Source organism: Oenanthe melanoleuca, chromosome 14, assembly GCF_029582105.1.
Source record: "Oenanthe melanoleuca isolate GR-GAL-2019-014 chromosome 14, OMel1.0, whole genome shotgun sequence".
Lineage (NCBI taxonomy): Eukaryota > Metazoa > Chordata > Aves > Passeriformes > Muscicapidae > Oenanthe > Oenanthe melanoleuca.
Window position 1 is genome coordinate 13,715,155 of NC_079348.1, and position 25,726 is coordinate 13,740,880.

General features: G+C 43.0%; 1 protein-coding gene across 9 annotated transcripts in view; it reads right to left on the reverse strand.

Annotated features, from left to right (window-relative positions):
• CREBBP (CREB binding protein) overlaps positions 1-25,726 on the reverse strand; it is a 95,369-nt gene that overhangs the window by 47,827 nt on the left and 21,816 nt on the right. For all 9 annotated transcript variants that reach the window (XM_056503016.1, XM_056503020.1, XM_056503015.1 and 6 more), the window contains one exon: positions 8,660-8,836. In XM_056503016.1, coding sequence (XP_056358991.1) covers positions 8,660-8,836 — 177 coding nt within the window. The remainder of the gene's footprint in view (positions 1-8,659; positions 8,837-25,726) is intronic.

Below are 25,726 nucleotides of genomic sequence, written 5' to 3' on the forward strand. Positions count from 1 at the left end.
GATTATGCACTGTGAAAACAGGTTACCACAGGAAAGCTCACCAAATTCCAAGCTACCTAAGGAAAACCAGCCATGAAAAACAATTTTAAACAGAATATAGGAACATCAGGATTATGCTGGGAAGTTAACAGAAGAAATAGTTCAGTGCTGCCTGCAGAACTACTAACCACAGCCTGTGTACCACATTTAAAGAAAATCAGGTTTAAGTGTCAGCATACACCATTTGTAGCCCACTCTACTTCTAACCTTTGTGCAGGATTCCCCAGGAAATTCCATGGCCTACAAAATCCTACTTTTCTCAGACCAACAAGAAGTTCTTCCTACTCCAGCAGCAAGCTTTGTCCCTGCACATCAGGTTTTGGAGCTTGCTTTTCTTCTGGGGAATGAAGCACACAAGATCAAGCAGAAAACACCATGTCTGGTATTTGATGGAGGAAGTGGGGACTCTGCCACTTGATTATAGTATCTTAGACAAAGAGGAATTGTTGAATCTGTTTGTCTTGGGCTTTCAAGAGAAAGAACAATAAAAGGAATAATGGGGTGAATGAAGGAAACCCATGAACATCTGCTCTCACTGCATGCAGCTGAAATTCAGTCTTCCATTTCTCCTGTGAACAAATCCATAGAGCAGAGAGGTTTAGCTGAAACAATTCTTGGGTCACAAATAGGAAACAATTAGTTCAGCTAATCTGCAGAAAAATACAGCCATCATGCCAAAGAAAATCTTGTTGGAAGTGATGCTTTCATCCCAGTCAAAGAATTGTTTCCCAAGCCAAGTTCTCCTTTTATTACTGCCCTTCCAGTTAACAGACACAACTGCAGCTGTATCAGCACAGATGTCCTGACCCAGAAGGGTTTCTTGAAGACTGAGTAACAAAAAGCAGAATTGCAGAGCAGCAATGGTTTGAAGAACAAAGCAGTCTCAGTCCAGATCAGTGAGTCTGCAGGTAGGCACAAAACCCCCTCAGAATATAAAGCTTCTTGTTGCTTCACCTGACTGACTGACAATGTTCCTGCTGAAACAGGAAGTTCAGGCACTTCTGGACCCACAATTAAGATGAATCACTCAACAGTCAGATAAACAGGGCAAAAAAAGATATTTTTGTTTCTCTTGCCCCTTGCTCCACCATCAACAGAGCAAATGGATCAGGGGTGGGAAATCTGCTAAAACCTCTGACAGAGATGGGAATGTCAATAATCAGTTTTCTAGAAACTGAGTTATACACACTTCTATAGGGTAAGGCAGCTATTAATACCCTTTAAAATTATGGAAACTCATTCACAGAGGAAGATTGTTCTGCCCTGTCCCTATCCTGAAGGCCAAAATCCTCCTGCACATCTGGGCAGCACAGATGCACAAGTGTCTCATTGTTGTGGACTTAGATGGACTCAAAGCTCCCTGGAGGTTTTACTTTACTGAGGTGACCAGCAATTCTGAATGTTTTTATGTATTTATATTCAAAAACACTCAACATTGTCAAGATGGAACACTATGTACCTTTCCTTATAAAAGCAGGCAGCACTCTCAGCAGCAGTGGCAATCTTACAGCAGGTAAACAATGCAATACACAACTCTGCCTCAGCTCCACTCTACAGAGCATTAAGGTTTTAAAATACCATTCTTCTTCTGTAATTTCTGTTTATTTCCATGTTTTTTCCCTCTCTCTGATAGAAGAATGTGACTTTCACTGCATGAGGACAAATCCTGCATTTAAAAAATACCTTTTAGTTCTATAAGAGAGGTTTGTAATCAACAGCAGATCTTAGTGAGGTTATTAAGGATCCACTGCCACAAATCCCACACATGGGAACATTAAGGTGAAACAGCCCCAAAATTCTTCAGCTCCCTTCCAACCACAGGCTTTCAAGGGTGATCCTAAGGGTTCCTTCTAGAGATGGAATAGCACCAAGAAGATACAAACATGAACTGTAAATCTCTAAGAACTTCTAATTAGCAATGTTTCTATCTGACTGAAGTCTTCATAGTGTGACCAGCTCCAATAATGAGTCTCCCAATACACTTCCAGTAAGATTCAAAAAAGTCCTTCCTGCTCACAGAATTTGCAGGAATGCTCTAGTACAGCTCTGAACAGCCCTGGGAGCATCATTCTGTCCCAAAACTGAAGGAGAGCTCAAACAGCAGCTATTGGGTGGCATCAAGGCCAAAGGCATTCCCCACTTGATGACCAGAGCTTTGCTGGGAAGGTGACATGGACCAGTTTCCATTTCTTGCAATTCACGTGGATGGTTTCCCTGGTTCCAGTTACTCTCAACAGCCGTGGAATGAGCAGTTTAGTTCTGTCCAAACAGGAAGGATCCTTCTGACCCCAGGAACACCAGGATCTGCTTTGGCCCCAGAGGATGGAGGCTCACAGGTGCACAAACGGGCTGAGATGAGCACTACAAGCACAAGCACTAGCATTGGTGCCCCCAAACCCTGCAGTGCTGCATTTCCTCACCCAAGGAACAGGAGGAATCAGAATCTGAGCCTGAATGGTGGGCAGAAGACTCCACAGGAGAGGAAGAGAGGCCTCCTGAGGTAGACACAGCCTCAGAAGGCTGTCCTGCTGTCTGGAGGGAGATGAGTGATGGCAGCCAATGGCACCAAGCTGAGCACTGGCAATGCTCCAGGCAATGAGGAGAGGTAGGGAGATATTCAGCTCCTGAACACAAAGCCAACATAATAACAGAACCACTTAGGCTGGAAGAGCCCTCTGAGATCATTGAGTCCAACCTGTGCCCAATCCCACCTTGTCACCAGCCCAGAGCACTGAGTGCCACATCCAGCCTTTCCTGAGACACCTCCAGGAATGGGGACTCCAACACCTCCCTGGGCAGCCCCTTCCAATGTCTGACCACCCTTTCTGGGGAAAAATCCTTCCTGATGTCCAACCTTAACCCTCCCTGGAACAGCTTAAGGCTGTGGTCTTAACATGAAGAATGTGTTTAGAGCTCAAGATTTATTTCAAAGCTTTGGCACTGACATGGATAAAGGCAGAGCTTTCATGTCAAGGGTAAACAGGAATATTTTCAACTTCCACCCCTAAGCATGGTGAATGAACCTGCAAGCCCATGACAGTCTCAAAGGTGAGAAGGCTCCTATGGTCAGGCCACAGAAAGAACCTGAATAGCTGGTCAGTGCACTTAGCTTTCATTTGCTAAAGGAATTTTGTTTTAAAACCAGCAAAGGTCTCAATTCTATGCCATTGAGTCTGCTAGGCATCAAGGTTGGATCAGCATCTTTCTTAAGGTTGCATTTATGGAGCTTCATCTTTTTGCAGGACCAGCAAATGCCAAGAAATATACACTGAAGAAGTGTTTCAAAGAAGAAAAAAGGGACAAAATACAGGAAGGTGTAGACAGATCCCAGCTCTCACATATAGGAAATTACCTGAGCAAAATACTGAGGGGTTATATATCCTACATAAACATCAGTATTTCAGTGGGGGACAAAACAACCTGAGGAATGAGGAACATTAAAAATCCCAGATAGCAAATCCTGAACAGAAGAAAGGATAAAGCACCAATGAGAAGTTTGTGAGGGAAGGAAAGCCATGCTGTTGGAGTGCTGGCTATGGAGCATCTCAGCTGCTGGAATAGAACAGGACACAGCAGTGGATACTCTCCACCACTTATATTTGCATATGGGGGAGGGAGAGTGGAACACGGGCCAGAGCATTGGGAAAAGATTAATTCCTCTTTGTCAGCTTTTGCCAACCTGGCATTGTATTTACAGATGATGCAAAAGCTAAAATATTCCACCATTCAAAACAATCCACGTCCCCAGGATGAACTCCTGCCCTAAGGCAAGACAGAGATGCTCTGCTCCCAAAAAACCAGCATCCTTTCCCAGGCACTGAACACTGTCTGTTGGATTTGTTTCCAGGTTATTAAGATCTTCTCCTTTAGACCTAAGTAGGGTTTTTCCCCAGCTGTTCACTGCAGTAAATCAGGTGGGATTTTCATGAGGAAGGGAAGGAGTGAGTTTGTCTGTGAATAAAAAACTGAATTTTAGAGTGGAGGTCAGGGCAGGCACAGGGAAGGTGAGCACAGCTGACAGCAAGCCCAGCAGAGACTGGGAGAATGCTGAAGAGAGCAGCAAGCAGACACTCAGCATGCTGCCAGTGCAACAGCCACAGACCTTTCCACAGGAGAGAAGAGAGGAGAGTGGCTGTGCTGCAAGAGAGGAAAAATCATAGAAAAGGTCAGAACACAGGCCTTCCACCTTGGAAGGGCACAAGAGTTAAGTGATTCTTCATAAAATCTTTTCTTTCTGGTCTCTAGAATAAAATACCAGTTGTCTGTTTTAAGTAGCTACAGTTCTGCTTGCTCTAATTAAACCTGGCCTCCCAGTTTAAAAGCTTTCTTCCTCTCCCTTAGAGGTCTGCAGCAAGGCACACCTGAGACATCCTCACCTCTCAGGCACTTCTTCTGTCTTCTGATCAAAATCAGAAATCCATAGGACATAAAAAGAAACAAAGAAGATCACAACAGAGAGCTCCTGACGCAGTTTAGCAAGAGATGAGGGGGAAAAAAAAGCACAGGAGAAGATGTGCTGCTCCAATTCTAAGTCAAGAATTGAAGAAAAATTACTTCCTTCTCTTCCACAAAGCAATATTCTCTCAACTCCATCTGCTGGTCATAGGGATAACTGTGAAACCATGCTGGTGTCTGGAAGCCAAACTTCCCCCATTGTGCTCCTAACCCATGCAGAAATACCAGATTTACTGGAATGTCCACAAAGGAACCATCCACCACCACCCTTGGAACAGGCAGCACTGCAGGGAGTGCAAAGCTTCAGCGAGTTTGATGGAAAAGCCTCACAGGGCTCCCTCCAGCAGCTCCTCCTGGAGCCTGTGCACTCCAGAAACAGTGACTGCTGACCCCAAAGTGGCTGCTGACCCTCAAAGTGCCTGTGACCCCAAAGTGGCTGCTGGCCCCCCAAAGTAGTTGTTGGTCCCCAGAGTTGCTGCTGGCCCCCCAGAGTGGCTGCTGGCCCCCCAGAGTGGCTGCTGGCCCCCCAAAGTAGTTGTTGGTCCCCAGAGTGGCTGCTGGCCCCCCAAAGTAGTTGTTGGTCCCCAGAGTTGCTGCTGGCCCCCCAGAGTGGCTGCTGGCCCCCCAGAGTGGCTGCACACCAGGCTGAGAGCCCGAGAGCAGAGCGTGGCTCGCCTGCAGAGCCCAGGCATCGTGCAAGATCTCACTGCAGCTCAGCACTGCCAGTCCTGTATCAGAACCATCTCAGCAGCACTGAAACTCAATAATGTGTCACCAAAACTTCCAACATCAGAAGCAATATTTTTCTTTTGAAACAACCTTTCACTCAAGTTTTTAAGCTGCCCATTCTGCAAGGAATTCTGTAGAGGAAACTACAGAATTCTGCACTAGCCCCACAAAGCAAGAGCTTTGTGTATATACTGTTTGAATCACCATTAAAACAAAGCAAACAAACAAAATCAATCCATCCTGCTGGCTCTGAAAATTAATACCTTAATGCTGACCTCTTAATCATTTTAATACCATAAGGTTTATTCTTCTTTTCTAATTAAAGAGATTAATCCAAAGGTGCTTCTCAGGGTGTAGGGTAAGGTCATGCCTGGAACATGGAACTAACACTCCAGAAACCCACTTTACTGGGCAGGCAGGGGGGGACAGAAGAGTGTTGTTCTCAGGAGAGTGGCAGCCTGAATTTGGATCAAAAATCCAAATCCACAGCTGCAGCACATTTGTGCTGGCTGCCAGGGTTATGCCTGGCAGTGGGAAAAGGCCTGATAATTGTTGGGGACACAGTGTCACAGTAATGATTAGAATAATGTGGGTTAAGAAACTTAATCATCTTTTACTTTTGCAGTACATGTATACGGTGTAAGGGTAAAGACTGAAAGGAATATTTAAAAATATTTTGGTTTTCAGGACTTAGGGGTCCTCAGTCAATGCTGCTTCCTCTTTTCTTGTTCAAATACCCCTTGTGGTAACCACAGTGCTCAGTGCCATGCTGCAATCTGGTTTCCTGCCTCAGGCCACACACCACCAACGTTTTCATTCACATGGGCTTGTCTCTCACATGGAATAGTACTTTGGGGGCCCTTTAAGATAAGGATAGTACAGAGGGCTGGTTGAGCAAGATATGTGGTTGCACTTATCCCACAAAGGACCCTGAATGGGTTTTTTATGGTTTTTTTTTTTTTTTTTTAAATATGCAGTTGTCTTTCACTTGCTGCAGTGGATGGAGTCTGGACTGGTCCTCCACAGGTTCATTTCTGATCCATGTTAACACAACACAACACAACACCCTTTTCCACACCACTGCTGCCTCCCTCAGGGAACAGCACAGGCCATGTCTCCAGGCCAAGCACATTAAATAAACCATCATCTCCAGGGAACTAAAGCATCCCAGGACACAGAAATGGCAATGGGATTGCAGCAAGAATGCACAGCAGGATTGCTCAAACACTGCAGCTCTGCTCTGGGGACCTGCCTGTCACAAGCTGCTTTTCTCAAGAGCCTTTTGGGTCACATTTTGGTTGCCCAATGTGAGTGACAGATGTCACTTAGATGTGTGTTTCTGTAACTCATGGAACTGCTGTGGATTTATTTTACCCTCAGGTAATGCCTTAACATATGAAATAAGGTTTAGCAAGCCAGAGCCTACAAACCTCAAGTTCTGAGTCAGCAGATTCTGCCAGTCTTACTCTCCTTATGCCTCTGTGCTTAAAACTGGGGCAATACATCTTTATCTCAGAGAGGTGCTGTGAAAATGAACTAATCCAAAGTATCTGTCTGCTCCAGTGCTGACTGCCTCAGGAAAGGGCATTTGGAAATGACCAAGTGAGATATATTACAATATACAGCCAGCAATGCCCACAGCTACACACAGAGCTGCAAAAATAGAACTAAATGTTGACTGTGTGCTCTTTCCAGGGGCTCTGTTCATATTGTTCACTGAATAAAGCAAAGTCCCTGTGGAAGGAATAACATATGGCCATGGATGTGCTATTACCAAATAATTACACTGCCTTACCCACTGTTGCCAAATAAAGGTTAAATTCTAACAAGTGTGACATTTCTTTTCAAGTTCTTGACTTTGCAATAGAAATGTTTAGATGGAAATTCAGTTTTTGAAGTTACACTCCTGTCAGGACCACGATGCCTCTAACCCCCACATGAGCTGAGACCTTTGGGCTCCACAGTACCAATGTCTGTTGGCTGAAATGCCCATTACTCTCTGTGCTGGTGTGAAGGAAAAGAAGATATATTGGACATGCAAAGCTTTTGACACCTGAGAAACAAAGACAGATGGTTCTGATTGTTCTCTCAGTTGGTATTTTTGACATTTTAAAACTGCAATTGATAATACTGGGGAAGTTTTCCTTACTTTTCTCTTTCTCTTGGACAAGATGGGAGAAAGAAAACGGTTTTTGATTTTATTTCTCTCCCATCACCTGACAAGCCTTGATGGCAAATACCTTTCTTATTCCACCTGAATATTGACCACTACATCCTATACTAGGAAGTGAGTATATTAAGATTTACACTTTCCCAAACCTGGCTTTTAAATGACCACAAAATTAGGCTTCAAGATCACCTGGTCCCTGAGATGAATACAGCATTTTGGGGAGACCTGCAGGCTCTCTGCAGCATCAAGACAATAACTCACTCACTTTACACCTGATCCAAACACTTAATAAACACAACTAGAGTGGTCATGCAGCAAATTGTCTTTTAAAAATATTCTGCATGAGTGCAAGATGTTCTGAACATGGTCTTAACCCAGTCACAAACTCCTTTCCATAATCATAAAAAGTAAATGACAGATGATATTAAAGAAAAATTTCACAGAGTAACTAGAGGAAAATTAGAAAGTGATTCTCTAAAATCAGGAGAAAAGAGGAAGTTTATTGCATCCTCTTGCCTCTCATACAGAGCCTATTAGTGACAGGCAGGTAGCAAACACAGTGATGGAAGAGCAAGCATTGGTTGTGCCAAAAAATAGCCTTTTTTGATTTAAATTAAAAAGTAAGCAATTTGCATCTTATGGAAGGTCTTACAAGTTTCTATAGTAACTGCTATCATGTATAAGAATATAAAATGCAACAAGCTGGAGTTTCCATAGAAACAACACAAGCAGTTTGATTAATACGTAACATCCTGAGACAAACGGGAATATTTAATTTAACTTTATAAAGAGAACTCTGGTAAACATCATACTATAAACTTGTAAGGTATCCTAATAAGAATTGTTCTTGCAAGCTTGTGACATGAAAGTCATGCACAGTATAAAGTGAGAAGCATCTGGGGTGTTTGCCACATCAGTTCCAAAGGATATTAGGTACTATTTAGTTTCAGGAAGGTGGTGATGTACCCAACACATTCTAATTGACACATGGAAAGTAAAGACATTTTTATCTGGTTTGTAACTAAATATACCAGCCAAAATGAAAGGACACAAGGCAGTTTTTATAATTGTGACTCTTGAGAAGGTATAACTGCATAAAGTGTACACAATTTTTATATACACACTGCAGAGGGGAAGTGAGGAACCACGAGAAAACTCTGATGCTTAAACAACCGTGGAGAATTAATTTGATAATGTTGCAGAAGCTGGATCACCCAAGAATTTAGGAAGAGGTAAAGAGTGCTGGAAGCAGCAGGTCCAACTCACCATGTTTGGCACACTGGTGACGGGAGTACTCTTGATGTCGGCAGGGAAGGGAGACAGACTATTGGCCATGCCCGGCTTGTTCGGCAACTGAGGATTCACTCCTGCAGCTCCCATCTGCTGCCCTCCAGTTTGACTGAAAGGCTGCCCAAAGGGAGTAGTGTTACCTGTCATTCCCAGCTGGAAAAGAATGAATGAATGAAATGATTAGGATTTTCATGATTCCAAAGGGAGATTTAAAAAAAAACAAACCAAACATATGTCAAATATCCGGCTTTGCATTCGCATAGATCAAATTCCAATTTAAGTTTTTCAATATTAAATCTCAGTATTAAAATCACATTTTAACAACTTTTACCAAGTTAAAATGTATCCTAAAAAGATGTTTTACAAATATCTTATTTTACAAATATCTATTTTACAAATACATACTGCAGTGTGGGGCTGAAGTCTTGCAATTCAACTGACAAAATCAAAGGAAAACACAACATCATCCTTCCCAATCCACACTGACAGAAATTACTTTTTGGAACTTAGGAAGACCAAGCAAACTTCAAATGCTGTGATACTTTGTGCATTCTAAGCACAAAGCATGACTTTGTACACTGACAGATGGGAAGGGAGGGGAATGTATAGAGGCATCAAGCAAATGGTTATCAGCTCATGTTTTGGTACTTGAGGAGAAGTGTCTGAGCAAAAAGATGTCTGAGACTGACAGCCTTGACAAATGACACCCTGAGAGCTCCCCAAGACTAGAAAACAGAAACACAACTGCCCCTGAATGACTGGAGAGAACACTGTACATCCCAAGGGCTACTTGGCCTGCAGGAGTCTCCCCATGGTTAAATCTCCTCCACTGGAGATCTCACAGAATCACTGAGCTTGGAAAAGACCTCCAAGACCATCAGGTCCAGCCTGGGACCCATCACACCTTGTCACCAGTCCAGAGCCCTGAGTGCCATGTCCAGGCTTTCCTTGGACTCCTCCAGGGATGGGGATTTCACCACCCCTCTAGGTAGCCCCTTCCAGTGCCTGGCCACCCTCTCTGGGAAGAAATTCCTCCTGCTGTCCAACCTGAACCTCCCCCAGCACACCTAGAGGCTGTTCCCTCCCATCCTGTCTCTTGTTTTGTGGGAGCAGAGCCCGACCCCCACCTGTGCCCACCCTCCTGTCAGGGAATTGCAGAGGGTAAGAAGGTCCCCCCAAACCTTCTCTTCCCCAGGCTGAGCCCCCCAGCTCCCCTCAGTCCCTTCTCAACAAATCACATTTGTTCACCCCCCTGCCTTGCACTGGGAGGATTTCTAGCTGACTTTATGACCCAGTCCTAAACATGAATCCAACCACTGGGAAAAGTCTTTGTTTGAAATAGTAAATCCTATTTTCCTCTTCCCTTTACCTCTCCAGCCTTTCCTTCCTCAACACAGTGGGGTTCTGTGGTCCTGGTCTCTTCCCTAACCTTGCCAGCAGGGATTCAGGACTCTTCCCATAGCTGGAGGAAGGACTGCTCCCATCAGCTTATCACTGGAACAGCCTCATAATGAGGGATTATTCAGAGGTTGCTTTTTATGCTTACAGGAACCAGGCTGAACGAGCTGTTAAGGAAACACCAGTTACAAGCAGTAAATTACACTGGGGCAGAGTCCAATAAACACAATTTGACTGGGCCTTGTCCTCTTTGTCCCTGTACTTTGTACCCTCTGCTTTCAGACAGCTGGCCCTGCCACTCTCCAAGCAGCTTTATGTTAGGAAATGCTCCCTTTCCCTGCATCCTGCCCAGTGACTGCTGCCAGATTTGGGCCTTTCTTCACTTTACAAGACGTTCTATCTTTACACATTAAAAAAATCCCAAAAGCTGTTACTTTGCAATGTATGAGGTTATCAAATATGTGCTGCGTCCCAGAGTAAAGCTGAATAATTCAAATAGCAAGTAAGACCAAAAATTAACATCCAAAGTTTAGTCCCAAGACTGCCTTTAATGAGAAGTCGTGTTAGCTACTATCACATTGCACAAATATAAAGAATTTAATTTTTTCTATTTCTGTGTTTGTTTTGCAGACTGCATGTTCAGAGAAATTAGTTTAATTATTATTTATTACACCACGGATTTTGGCAGCTTTCTCTGAAGAATTAATAGCAAAGTATTTAATAAAATTATCCACTTAACCCACTATTTCAGAAAAGGTATGAGAAAGTGTCATCTGATAATGACAGCTGTTCATTAATGCTGTAGGGGTCTATCAGATCAACAGTGAAGAAAATTTCTGAAACTAAAAGTGAGATTCTGACAGCTTAGGAAAACTACTGAAACCTTTCAGAAGCCAGAAATAGGAATTAACTCTGGGGCTCTTAATTTTCTCATGTCTAATTCCCAACTACAAACTTTGTTGTTGGAAGGACTTCCAGTCATCTTGAACTTGCTTGGAATTTTGGAGGAGTTTTTTTTTAAAAATGGAATAATATATAATATCCAGACTTTTCTGGCAACCAGCACTACACTTCCTGCAGACCTTCACAGTCACCACCAGCACTGTGGGGATTCCAAACTGGGAGACAGGAATGGTGCTCCAACAGGAGCCTCTTCCATGGTGCCATGGACCACACCATCCTGCAGAAAGTGGACCTGGAACCCCATGGATGGAGCAGACTCAGACACCAGGGAGGAGAAGGAAAAGGCTCAGACAGGCCATGAATGCCCAACATGGATGTGCTCAGCTTGGGGGCCTGGTGCTAAAAGCTTCTAGCAGAATCTTCTACAGTCTAATTTTCAAAGAGTAGAAGTGAGATTTTGTTTGGGCAGTAAGAATGCTGAGTGAATTTTACCTCAAATATAAGTTCTTGCTCCAAAAAAAACAGAAATGTGTTCTCATCTCATTATCAGGAAATATTAATGCTTTTTTATTCAAGGAAGAATATTTAAAAATAGATTTTTAGGAAAAATATTAGATATTTTGGTCTCAAAAGACAGTTTCAAGTTGTTAAAACTCTAAATGACTAGAACATCCCCAAAGCACTGAGGCTCTGCAATCCTAACAGCTACCACCACATGGTTGCTTCATTTTAATGTTTCCTTTTCAGTAGATCTTATTATTAGACAGATCACAACTCCGTACAACAACAAAGCAACATTTCCAGTCTTCCAAGCTGAGAGCTTAATAGGATGAAGATAATTTTTTCTACTCTAGGTAGTCATTAAGTAATAAATACTTGATTGAAATTTTAAGAAATGCTTTGCAGTTTTTTAAAATCCAGCTGGAAGCAGAGTAGCTTCCATCTGAAACTTTGTATTTTGGTTAACCTGCTCTCTGCCACTTTGTATTTCAGTGTCCAAAGCTGTGCTTTCACAAGGGAAAGGAATCTAAAACTAAAGCATTACACCAGTCTGTAACTTTCAAAAAATAGCATAATTTGATGCCATTGTAAAACATTAGACGTGCATTTTAACCTACACTTCATTTTTGTAAATTACTGCCAATGAAACAAACTACTAAAAACTTTTTTTTTTTTTTTTTGTTTGAAGTTCATCTTTAAAAAAAATCTGAATAAGTGGGAAAACCTTTCTTAGGTAGCAGTCCCTGAAGTAAATATTGAGACAAAAACTAGGAGAGATCATCCACAAGATGAGTTTATTAAAACTGATGGATCTTCGTGGTTTCAGGGGGGTTTAAACTCAGTTTTTCCTGGGAAGAATTCAAATTAACAGGACTGCGATTTCCTGAGACTGAGAATGCCCAATACAATGTGAGACCTGCTTGAACAAACTCTTATCTATATTTAACAGTTTCCAATCAAGCCTGGGATCAGCGAGGAGTTTCAGTGGCAGAACAACCCGCTGCCAAACAGCACTGAGATCCACAGCACTGCAGAGCTGGTACTGCTGCCCTGGGAGCAGCTCAGAATTGATTCCATACTGCCAGGTAGGGACTCCAGCAGAGCAAATCACTGCCAGCTCCTCCCTGCTGGGAAGGCAGCAAAAAGGAGGTGGAAGGAAAGGAATAATCAGGCAGATCCCTGCATATCACACACTGAAAGGTGCAAGGCATAAACTGCAATTCCTGCTTAATTGTCTGAGCCCAGTGACTTCTGTGGAACTTTAAACCATGGCTGACTGAAATCTCAAAAAAACAACTGGTAAATATAAGCAGAAGATTGAGCCTACACACTGTAAAGACTTGATCCTGCTTCTTTAATCTGCTAATGGAAACTGGCAGCTCCAAGCACAGGACTCAAGGTTCAAACACCCCAACTCCTGCCTCTGCTTCCAGGTTTTTTCCAGGCAGGTAAGGGAAGGCAGATACTCAGAAAACCTTTTTTTTTAATATTTCTGAAACAAAACTCTGATCCCCAAAATAGGTAGTTCAGGGCAAGATTACCAGGTAATTAAAAGTCACCAAGAAAGATAAACCAGGCAAGGACACTGGAGTTTACAACCTGGTAAGAATGGTAATTTTTATGGGGAACTCTGAGCCAAAAAGATTTGCATTTGGCTTAAAGTTTGTTAAATTTACTTTTCTAAAAGGAAAGCAAATCCAGTGTAAGCTGTTTGTTTTCTACCTGCATGGATGAGCATCACAGGGCTACTCCACCTTCCATCAGGTGCACCTCCATTACACCAAAAGCTGAAAGCCTGGGCTATGCTGTTCACTCTTATTTTGTTCTAAGCTCATGGATGTTCCCTACATGTTGCCTTTGCTCCCCTCCATCATTTCATCTCCCTTCTCTTCCTGTCACCATTTTCAGCAGCCCTGTTCCCTGCACTCCATCCCATGGTGGCCCCTTTCATCCCACCTCATCCTCTGCAACTCAAATAATTATATTTCTGTGCTGCAATTTTGGGCAAATCTTGCTTCTTTTGCCCAGCTCTTTGTGGCCACAGCTGCATGAATTCTGATGGAGCAGAGCAGAATTTCCCAAGAAAGGTGTTGTTCTGTGCCACCAGCTGCAGTGGGGGAGATAAAGGGGTGTATCCCAAGTGCAAGTTAAGGCTAGAGGTGCCTCAAGAAGGAACACGATTAATGCAGGACACCACCTTAAACACATTATTTCTGCTCTAAAACAGTTCTCAGAAATATGATAATGACACTCTCCTTTAATGGAAAAGAGGCATTTAATTTAATAATTCTGCTATCCCAGGAAGACAAGTAGATTCTGTTCCCTTTTTTATCACTATGGCAACTCTCTAAGATACTGGAATCTATTACCGAGTGTGGATAGGAAATAGGGTATTTCACTCTACTCTCATAAGCCAAGGAATGTACAAACTTCCAAGCTGGAAAAAAACCCCCAGCACTTAAAACCTTTGTTCAGCTGCCTTGGACTACAGGGGCCATCACATTGCAGTGGCCTGAGCAGCAGCTGTGGGAGGTGCTTCTCTCTCCTGTTTTGCTTCTTAGTTCTTTTCAAAGCAGAACAGCAATTCCATTTCCTCTAGTTCCTGGAGTTTCATGCATTTTTTTAGAGGAAGCCTGTGACCAAACCTACAAACCTCATCTGAGGGTGCAACTCAGAGGGGATGTGACAAGTGAGAAGTTCACCAATCTAACCCTGCAGACACCTTTTGGAGCAGACTGGATCTCCACACTGTGCTGTTCCTCCTGCTTTTAAAGCTTTATTTTCTTTTTCCCCTCTGTTCTTTAGCAACACTGACACACCACAGCACTTCTTCCTCTAGCCCAGCATCAAGGAGATGGGTTATGCTCCCTCTTGTACACCAAGTGTTCAGGCTGTAAATAAACTCTACCCTTCCCTCTTTCTAAGTTTTAACCAGCTGTGCCCTCACCTCCACCAGCACAGCTCTCCCTCCTGCAGCCCAGGGTCCTCCATCACCACATTCCTCCAGGCTCCCAGGACATGCAACCACCACAACAGGCTGCAAACCCCACTCCCTGTTACAAGCACATCATTTCCTGCTCCCTTTTTTAGCTTCCTCTCCAACACACTGTCAGAAACCTAACAACTACATGCAGCTATGCTCCTTGCAATCCTTTTCCTTTGGGAAATTCTGCTCTCCCCTGTTGCCCCAGCCCACCTTTCACTCCAGGAATTCCAAATTTAATACAAGGTCTGGCAGGACAGACAGAGTTCAGCCTCAATTTTCCTGTGAGAGAGAAAGCACCTGCATTTGTAGGCATGTGCCAAGGAGCAGCAACCACTTCTGATAATGCTCCTGGGTTTGTATCTTATACCACCACTACCTTAATGTCTTTTTTTTTTTTTTTTTTTTTTTTTTAATTAGCTGGTCCAGACAGATTAGTCAAAAAACCCCCAAAAACTACACAAGCCAAAAACCCAAAGCAATAAACTTATCTCTGAGTTAAATGTTGATTTTAATTAAATTTTGAAGCACTGACTCTGTACAAAAATGGAAGAAGGTTATTCTGGCCAAATATTTAAAACCAAAACAATACAATGAGATTTGGACTGAGCTGACAACACAAAAAAATACTGAAAGGTTGATATAAGAACCAAAGAACTCAAAGCAGCATGGGCTCAGTGGAAAATAAGCCTGGCTGAAGTAATCTGATTATGATCCAATCCTATAAACTAAAAATAGTTATCGTTAATATTCAATTCAGTATCTGCTGGATTTTACTTGAAAACAGCCTGGAAAGAAAGGAAGCAAACTAGACAAGCCTTGGCCAGACTTTGAAAGCCATGAATCTGCAAAATGCTTGAAGAAGAACAAATGTGAGCTCTCAATATGCCAGCAGGAGGGATGAAAAGACAATTGGATAAGGGGAAAGTGCCATCATTATGTGTCTGGAGTGATGGGAATGCTGCTGCAACAACGACCAACACCCTGTGGTAGTTCAGGAATGCCAGGTAAAAATGACAATCCAGAGAGGGCTTAAGTAGTGCTCAAAGGACTAACAGGCATGGCCAAAGACAGGCTAATTGCAATCTAACAGCCTAATTTATTTAGCTTACTATTTAAGCTTATTAATTTGCTTATCTTATTACGGCATGGACTGAAGTGATTGAAGTACTGAGTTTGGGAATGAAAAGATGATAACACAAATATTTTCTATTTAGCAATGATGTATCAACAGGTAGGAGCTGAAGCTCTGTAGCTTCGAAGGCAAAATCAGAAAATATGGAAGTGACTAAATACCACTGGAATTGTTAAGATTATATTCATGTTTTATTTAAATAGTGTGTGCCTCTATTCATCAAGAGGAGTTAGTTCACAAAAATCATAAGGCCTCTAATCAGAGGTATCCTATCTTTGAACCACTGTCATTTTCATGGGCTTTAGTTTTTATACAATGGAACCTTATAACAGAAAGATAATGACAAATTCTCTTCTGCTTGTCCAGAGACAACACAGGAAGATGAGAAGAAAAAATGATCTCTGGATAGTTGAGACCTTGACTAGAGTCCATTAACCAAACCCAGGGACCAAAGTCCAGGAAGGCAGAGGTGCAGAACAGAAGCCAAAAAATGAATTAAACTATTGCAGTCTCCTCTGCACCCCAGGACTGTGTTACTGAGCTGAGTGCAGCTCCAGGTGATGGCTCTTGTAAAGACAGGACATCACACACAGGATGGACTGCAGCACAGAATTCCATTCACTCACTCAATCCTGCAGCAATTAAGTTGCCTCTTCAGACTGACACTGACTGCAGGATCACAAAGCAGTTATATTGTTAGTCAGGCATCCTAGGGAAACTGCACATCTCCTCCCCCTCCCTCGGATCAATTTTTCTCTAATCACTTTGGAAATCACTGGTCAATTTGAGCCATTTTTCTTAATGGCCTCACAGATAATTAAGTTCCCAAGATTGCTGAGCAGAGATGGACAGGTAGATTATAACCAGTTCTGCTTCTGGCCAGGACAGATTTATTTTTTGCAGTAGCTGGGAGGGGGCATGGCCAGGACACAGAGGTTATTCTGTACCACCTCCCATCACTGCAGAGGGCTTGGAAAGGGAGTCTCTTCCAGGGAGAAGAGGTGTTCTGAGCATTCTGCATGTGAACCATTCGCCTCTCTGTTTTCCTTATCTCTGTTGTTTCTTGCTCTTATCTCAACCCCTGATCTTTGCCTTTTGTGCCTCTCTCCTCTCCAGCCCCCCGCAGGGGGAGGGGGTCAGGGAGAGTCTCAGCGTGAGCATTAAATTGGGGAATACCATTCTTAAACCACAACAGCCTTATCTGGCACCAGCGTGGCTCCAAGGGTTCAGATAACAACACATCTGCCCAAGCGGCTTGGAAACAAATTTATCTTAGGTAGGGAGCCGCGGTCACAGCGCTGCTTTGTCTGCTCATGTGGGTGTGGTACTTAACCTGCTTCCTTAAGTGCCCATCATAGAGCTCTCTTTCAGAGCAGCAGGGACAGCAGGATGGCTTTGTTGCTGTACTGTGGGTTATCAGTTTATGACATGATAACATCGAGAGCAATGAGGGTCATCTGGGATGGGTGTTCAGGGCTGCTCTCCTGCCCTTACTTCAGCACTCGCTTCGGGAATCCCTTAATAATCCTACACAGTCCGTGGGGGGAATGGGAGAGAATGGTCTTTCCCAGCTTTCCACTCCCATTTCCTCCTTCAGACCTATTGCAAGAGTTTTTGAGGATTTTTAATTTCCCTCGGATGTTAAGTATGCAATCCATGTGGCAGAAGTTGGCATGGAGTGTGCACAGCCATAGTCCAACTCACTGGCAATGATGTCAATGAAATGAGAACAGGGCTTCAGGTGAGTCCTTAATTTTTTTTTTTTACTCCCTACCAATCTGTGGAAGGACTGACCAAGACTGTGTACAGATCATACTGAGCAAACTAGAAAGTAAAAGTCCCATGTGGACACCAGTACGGACCAGAATCTGCTACTGGGAGGAAGCTGCTGCTGGCTTGAGAGGGGACACACCACAAAGTCATCTCTGGTTTTACCTGCATGGTCACAGAGCTGACAGGAAGAAGGGGGATGAAAATCTCACCTCTGTCCTGGCAGAATGAGCAGAGAGTTGAGAGGATGAACAAACAACACAGGAAATTCTTTGAGGATAAATGCCCCTCCAGTTTCCTGAGGGCACGTCCTCAGACAGAATGAAGGGCTGATGTTATTTCACATCCTCTTGAAGAGATCTCATATTTGCAAGAAGAGAGAAATAAATACCATAACCAGAACTACAGGGGCCCCGCCCCCAGCCAGGTGGAAAAAAGAGACTGTTGGATCTCTTGGACTGTGTGAATCCATGGCCTGGCACATCAGATGCACAAGGCTTTAGTTGACACCAGAACACAATGTCCCTGACGCCTGAGATCTGTAGGGGCAGAATCCATCTCTGTTTCTGGGGTGGCAGGGGGATCCCAACAGCTGATTGTACTGAAAGCTGAAGTGAGCCTGGCTGGGAGTAAGTGGCAAAACACTCCACTGTGACTGGCCCAGAGTCTCCAGACATCCTTGGCATGGATCACCTCAGGAGAGGGTATTTCAAGGTCTCAAAAGGGAATTGTTGGGCATTTAGAAGAGCTGCTATGGAGACAGAATTCAACAGCTGAATTTCTTGTCTGGTCTCTCAGAGGACCCTTCTGCTGTGAGACTGATGAGGGATGAAGAACAAGTACTGATCACTACCACCACAGTGCCCTGTTGGCAACATGGCACCAGCCAGCCCTGCAGGACCCCATCCCTGGGATGGGCTGTGGATTGGAGAGCTGGCAGTGCTCAGCAAGCCCTGCTCACCCTTTAACAGCCCTACACAGTGTGTCAGTCCAATGGAAAGTGCAGACTGACTGTGGTGGCCTGAATGAAGTCACACCATTACTGAGAGCTGCTGTGCCCCAGGGGTGGAAACACAGCTCCACTACTTGTTATGGACTGGTCCAGACTGCACTGGAAAAGGGTGAGGCTCCAGAACATTTACAGAACATTGTTGACATCACTCTATGGGAGAACAGGACAGAGGAAGTTTTTGATAAAGGGGAGAAGAAAATCCAAATCCTCCTGAAGGCTGGTTTTACCATAAAGCAAAGTAAGGCTAAAGGGCCTCACTGTGGGTTTTTGGAGAGCACACATCCCAGAGTACAGTCAGATTGGCAGCTCTCTCCATCTTATGACATGGAAGAAAAATTATTTCAAGGGAAACAACACTTGCAAGTGAACAACAAGTTTTGAACAGATCAAACAAGAGGTTCAGGCAGTAGCCCCTGGGCAGTCAGGGCAGGACAGGATGTAAAGAACATGCTCTACAGGCCAAGAAATGATCCTCCCTGGTCTGTATGGTTAAAAGTACCTGGGGAGACTTGAGGATGACCTCTGGGGTTCTGGAGTCAGGGACAGAAAGGATCCAAATCCTGTTACACCCAAACTGAAATACAGATCCTGGCACCTATGAAGAGGGTTCAAGCTGCTTCCAAAGTGACTGGCACTGAAGAACAGCTTCTCCTGGAACCCTGACTACCAGTTCTGGGCTGGATGCTCAAAGGGAAAGTGCTTTTCACACATCATGCCATGTGAGCTCCTGATGCAGTATGCAACCAGCCAACAGCACACCAGCCCTCCTGCCCTGGAAGACATCTGGGACTGACAGAACCCACAGCCATGGATTAAATGAACTCAACAGCCATCTTGGAGGGATGGCCACTGACTACAGAAATGATACCTGTGCTTGTGGAAGAGGTATATATTTATATATAAATATAAATACAAATGTATGTACCTAGTTGGAAGGTGTATGAATTGGACATGAGTACATGGTATAGAATGAGGAGTAATGTCCTGGTTCCAGCCAGGACAGGGTTAATCTTCTGCAGTAGCTGGGACAGGGCATGGCCAGGATATTGAAGTAATTCTGTACCATCTCATGCCATTGCCAAAAAAAGGAGTCTCTTGTGGGGAGAAGGGGTTTGTCCTGGTGGAGTGAGCCAGCAGGAGGGAGTGGGGGTAATGCTGTTCTGAGCATTCTGTATGTGAATCACTTGCCTCTCTCATATACTTTCGTTATTAATATTGTTGCTGTTCCTGTTTCTTATCTCATTGCTGCTTCCAGTAAATTGTTCTTATCTCAGCCTGTGATCTCTGCCTTTTCTGCCTCCAATTCTCCTCTCCATCCCACTGCAGGGAAAGGGGGACTGAACGAGTGGCAGCATGGTTTGGACAATCTCAGGAATATTCAGGAATATCGCCCCTACACCACAGCAGACTAGCAGATTGACATCTCCGTGAAGGGAGGCACAGACACCTCTGCCAGCACCCACTGCATTTAGCAGCAACACTACCCAGGGCTCCTGAGGAGCCACCACCATTGCCAGCATTGTCCTGTCAGCACCTCAGAGATTATCTGAGGACACAGGAGGGAGCTGAAAGCTCGACAGGAAACAGTTCAGAAGACCCCTGTGGTGGGGGTGCTGTAAAGAACTGCAGCTTCAGCAGTGGCAGTGTGAGGACACACAGCCAGCCTACTGCTGTGCTGCTCACATCTGTTCTGACAATAGAAAAACAGGACAGTCAGAACCACCTTTTTTTCTCACCAAACTCTTCCCACACCTCTGAACCTGACAAAATTACTGTAGGAAGAAGACACAAAGTCACCTTTTTAGTGAGCCACCACTATCCCTTGCATTACCCTGGACTTAGTCTATGGTATAAAACCTAAAAACCAATTTAAGTCCCAGATTAATAATTTAAATTATTTCAGAGAACAGAACATGCCTGTCACAGTTAAAGATGAGAGAGAGCAGAGGCATCCTAGATCTGATCTGTTTTGATAAGAGGCCAGATCTTCACAAACTAACAGCAGTGTTGAAGAGTTGCATACGTGAGAGTTTGGCTGTTCAACAGTGTAAACTGCTCTAGTAAAACACATCTGCCACTCACTACTGCTTTCTTCTAAATCCCTGGATTTGCAAAGCAGGACGTTCTCCCTTCTTCCTCCTGCTGTATCATTGCCACAACCACGTGTGATACAAAATGCTGAAGGCTGAGGAGACTGTAACTATTTCCACCCTTTAAGAGCTGCTGTAAACTCCGATGTCCTTTTCTGAATGCCTGAGCTGGAATTTTAGGGTTCCACTTCATCAGTAGCCTTAGGCTGAGAGCAGCTGTGCATGAACACTGCAACCCTTACAGAGCCACAGCTACTCAGCACCTCTCATCCCAAAATCCCCAGTTATACCACTGAGATGTTAGGGACACTTTTCTTCTTTCTCTCTCTAGTTTTTTAGAAAATAGAGCAAGCTGGCACAAATTGGGAATTCTGCTCTTCCCACTATCCCACACATCCAAGCAGTATCCTTTGGGTTCAGCATGGGTAGAATGACTGGGTACAGACCCAGCACCCTGCTTCTGCCTCCAGGCATTTGCTGTCCAAGTCCCTACAGGACAGGGGTGACTCAATTTCCAGACATGCCATCCCAAGCACTCTTTACTTCCTCTTTTCATGGGCCTCACCAAAATCAGCCACTTCATACTCCATTATTAGATTAAGCCTTTAAATCCCTTGCCATCAAATTACCACATCTACCTCAAATCTGGGCTTTCAACACACAAGTTGGTTGGTTACAACACTCAGCATTTTGCTCCCTTTTCCCTCTTCCCATCCACTGAAATGTTTTCACAAGCAGCACATCACCTTGCTTGCCTTAAATAGTTTTAACTTTCTTCCTTTGGATCTTTATTCTTTCTCTCAAGACGAGGAAATCAAACAGTTGGGTGTCTCAGATGCTCAGAAGTTACAAACTCAACTCTACAAAGCACTGTGAACAGAGTAGTCAATCTGCTAGGTAATGGAAGACCTAAGAAATTCAGACAGGCAATTCAGCTGCTGTTAACGCTGTTAGTGACAGTGAAAGAGGACAGGACTGCTTCCCAGAGAGGTAACACACAGAGACAGGGACCTGTGCCTTGCCATCTGCACACTCCACCAGCAGATCCCAGGTGAGCAGAACACACACGAGCTCCAGAGCTGCTGTGATCTGGCATCAACCCTCTGGAGTTAATCCCTCCTCAGCCCCTGTGTGCTGCTGCCACGACTCCCAGCAGTGCTTTGCTCACAGACTCGGTACCAAAGAGCAGCTTTCCAGCAGGCACAGGCTGAGGACTTTGCTCTTTGGACTCTTATCTCCCTCTGGAATGAGGCCCAAACCTCCAGCACGAAGCAAGGTCCACTCAGTGATTACAGCTCCCACAGAAGTGCAGGAGACAGGTTCATTAGGAATTCATGTTCATTTGTGAAGGGAAAAGACAGGCTTTCTTTACTACACTGGCATCATCTTGCATCTGTTTACTGACAAAAAAAACCCCTAAGTCTCTACAAATTGCTATTTCATCCTATAGTAATGTGTTCCAAAAGAAAGTCACCATGGCGCTTGGGATGTATATGCCAGAGGGACAGATGGAGAGGCAAGGAAAAGATTAATCATTTTATGGCAGAAAGCCAGTGGTGTTACCAAAAAAAAAAAAAAAAAAAAAAAAAAAAAAGGTGAATTCAATCTCAGTGCAAGAATGGTGGCAATGATGTTATCCGAGCTGAGAGTGCTCACCTAAACCAACCTGCACGTTTGGCAGTTTGACAAAACATTCAGTTAAAAATATTCACTTTTAAGTCTGTAACAAGAAAGCCTTAAAATGTAACATTTCAAGAATCAGTTTTGAGAATTAAATCATGATCTGGCTACCACTGTTCAGAGGAAGCCAAGCTCCAAGTATCCCATCATTTTAAGCTAATTGCTATAACCAAGGCCTACCACAACAGATTCATGAAGCAATTACTGTCTTGTTCTTCAGCAGTAAATTAACCCAAATTAAAATACTCAAATGTCCAGGAATAACTGTAATTTACTTCATCCTTTATTACTAAAATTTGGTAAAACTAGAAATAAGACTTTTTAAATCCCATTAAAAAGAAGCCAGGTGTTTTATTACCACTTGTAATAAGATGTGAAATTCTCTTCCAAGCATTTCACAGAGGCCAAAGGAGAACTTCAGTATTCTGAGACCTTTAAAAAAAATTAACCCATGTTTCCCCACAATTACTGAAATATAAAAGACAAAATTTCATGGGAAAACCTTCTTTACAAATGACTGGATATACAGAGGACAGATTCTTAATACATTTAACTAGAAATCAATTTTTCCCAGGAAAAGGAAATCAAATGATCATATGCTTACACTGTATACATGCCTGAAGAAAGAAAATGTCTCCAAAATTCTGCACAAGCCTGAGTACAAACACAATAGAATCTACTACAATTTTTGCACTCTGTATCACTGTAGTACTTATGAATCAAAATAAAGCTTAGAAGGTTTACTTTGTAATGAGTGTCACCTCTGCAAACAACAACTTCAAAGCTCTAATGGATAATTAGCCACAATTGATCAATGCATTCCAATTGCTTCAAGAGCTTTTAGATGTGCCAAGCAGAGCAAGTGGCTTTCCTCAGATAAACAAGAATTATTCTTAGTATACAAGAACAGAAACGTAACCAGAACTACAAAATTAACTGTAGATGTTTCAAAGGTTTGTTGCATCAAGTTTGAGCACAAAGAATAATTCAACAATACTTAAAAAGAAAATTTTGAAAGGCTGAAATTCAGTGAAGATATGCCCCAACAGATACTCAATTGTATATTCACAGGCCAAAACTTTTATGAGTTAATTTCAGGAGAAGCTTCAGCATGTACTAAAACACATTTATGGTCACACCAAAACACAGTTTTTTAACACAAGTTCCCAATCTGTGACAACCTGGGACAGTGGAAGGTGTCCCTGCCATAGCAGGGGATGGGATGGGATGAGCTTTAAGTCCTCCAACCCAAACCATTCCATGACTCTGTAATTCTATTAATGCAGATTTCTATATGAAATTCAACCCAAAGTCTACACTCCTTTATTTCCTGTTTCAGACTGTACCCAACAGGCCCCAGAAGAACTGCCAGCTGTGTCTGCCAGCACCTCAGCAGTGCAGAAGTGCCTAGAGCTGGCTGGAGACAGCCAAGGAAAGGGAGAGCACGTCATGCTCCAAAAATTTAGTATTTTAAGGAATAAGCTGTTTTGGCAAGAGAAAACAGTAGCACTACTTAAGAGGTTCTTTCCCCATTTATCTCCCAGCAGCTGGCCAAGGATACATTATCACACAGCCCATGGGATGTGATAATCCACAGATACAAGGCAACAGTAGCTCTGAGGAGGAACAGCAACAGGAAAAGTATCTCCAAAACATAATGAAAAGAGATATTCTGTGTCCTTCCTTAACAATGTATACTCTCCTTGACAGACATGCATCCTGAAGGAAAAGTGGAAACAGTGAAGGGAGAAGCTTGACTCTAAAAGTAACTATTCCTTTTCAATCCAGATCAGGGAGAAAAATCAGACAAGAAACAAACTCGCACTACAGTTACCTTAAATGCATTAAAAGAAACAAAAATCAATATTGTTTACTCCAAACAACTACTTAGCACAAATATCACAGTCTGATATTAACTATGGAGAAATGTAACTACAAATAATTTACACTGTTAAAATATTTTAAAAATAACTTTAAGAGCCAAATATATTTGTTTTGAAACACCACAGTGACTTCAAGCACTACTGTGACATTTCTAGTCCTTCTGTAAAACATGTTCTCCTTGAAGATTTAACAATAGCCACAAAGCTATTGAGACAATTCTGACCAGGCTTTTAAACAAAGCAAGATCTAATGGTTGTCTTTAAACAGGATTAAAATTGAACAGTTTAACACACATTCCTCCCTGACAGCAGCTGCACAGAGGATGATCCAGAAATGCTTTTTAACCCAAGATGGCCCATATCAGACTAAGGGAGCCACCACTGTTTGTTCCAAGTGAGAAATCTCATCTTCAGCTGGTGCTGTTCCAACACTTGTCCATTACCAGGGTACAAAGATCCTCCCATCCTAAAAGCAGTTATTTAATTAAGTCAATTTGCCAAAAGCTTCAAAGGGCATTTGTTTTGTTTCCAAAACTCCCCTGACAAGCAGAGCAGCCACGCAGCCAGGACAGCATTGTCTGCAGTCACTCAGAGAACACAAATCCTTTCCACCCAAAACAGCAGCAGAGTGCTAAAAAAATCTATTTACCACTCTTCAAAAATTCTATTTCATTTCTTTTGGCAAGGATGCTCCTGTATTTAACATGCTGTATTTTCATTATGATTCATTCTAAAACAAAGGCACTGTTGAACCCTTTTTAGGGCACAGGACACTTATTTCCCAAACCTAAATAGGATTTGCACATAGATACCAAAGAACATGTCCATCACTTTGGGATTTGAGCATCTTCAGAACATGTAAGCACAGACATTTCCAGATGCTACTTACAGGTAGTTTTTGTAGCACTGTGAGTTCAAAAATCATCTCAAATCCTTATTCATCTAAATCTCAATTCTGCAAAGTATTCCTGGCCTTAGAAACAAAGCCATTGCTTGGATTACACACAAACAGTTAAAACACAAGCAAGCTTAGTGTGCCACTTCACAGTCACAGCTATTTCTGGAGTAAATAAAAATACTATTTACTGTAACACCAAGAAGGAGGAGGATGAGGAGGAGAAACCAGCATGTACTATCTACAGCCCATGGACACAGTTACAGCAAACTGATGTCACACACAAAGGGACTTCAGCTTCCAAACAAAAACCAACAGGCATTTCCTCCAAACAATCACAAGAAGAAGGGAAAATGCCATTAAATTCTGCCATTCCTCAGCCCTGCAGAGTAAACTAGCAATTGTACCAGTATGAATTCAGAAATATTTTTTGACAGGGGAAATGTGCATTGAAGCACCTTTTCCAGTTCAAATGTTAATCAAGGTGAAGAATAATCTGCCCACTACAAAGTAGATTTGGGCATGCTTTGTGTAGCCTCTTGTATTGACATTTTAACCCCCTATGGAAACGAGTGAATTTCAAAATTCCAAAGTGCAACTTTCCAACATAATCTTATTTTTTGCCTGATGGTTGAAGTGTCCTGTTTTCCTTCAACGAAGTGTTTTTCACTTGTGGAAGCTGCAATAGGAGAATTGCCTCCTTTCACTGCTTCCACTCCTGATCCATTTCTCAGGAACGCTGACATAGTTTATCAAACTCTACATAATCTTCCAAATTTCCTGCACTGACTTT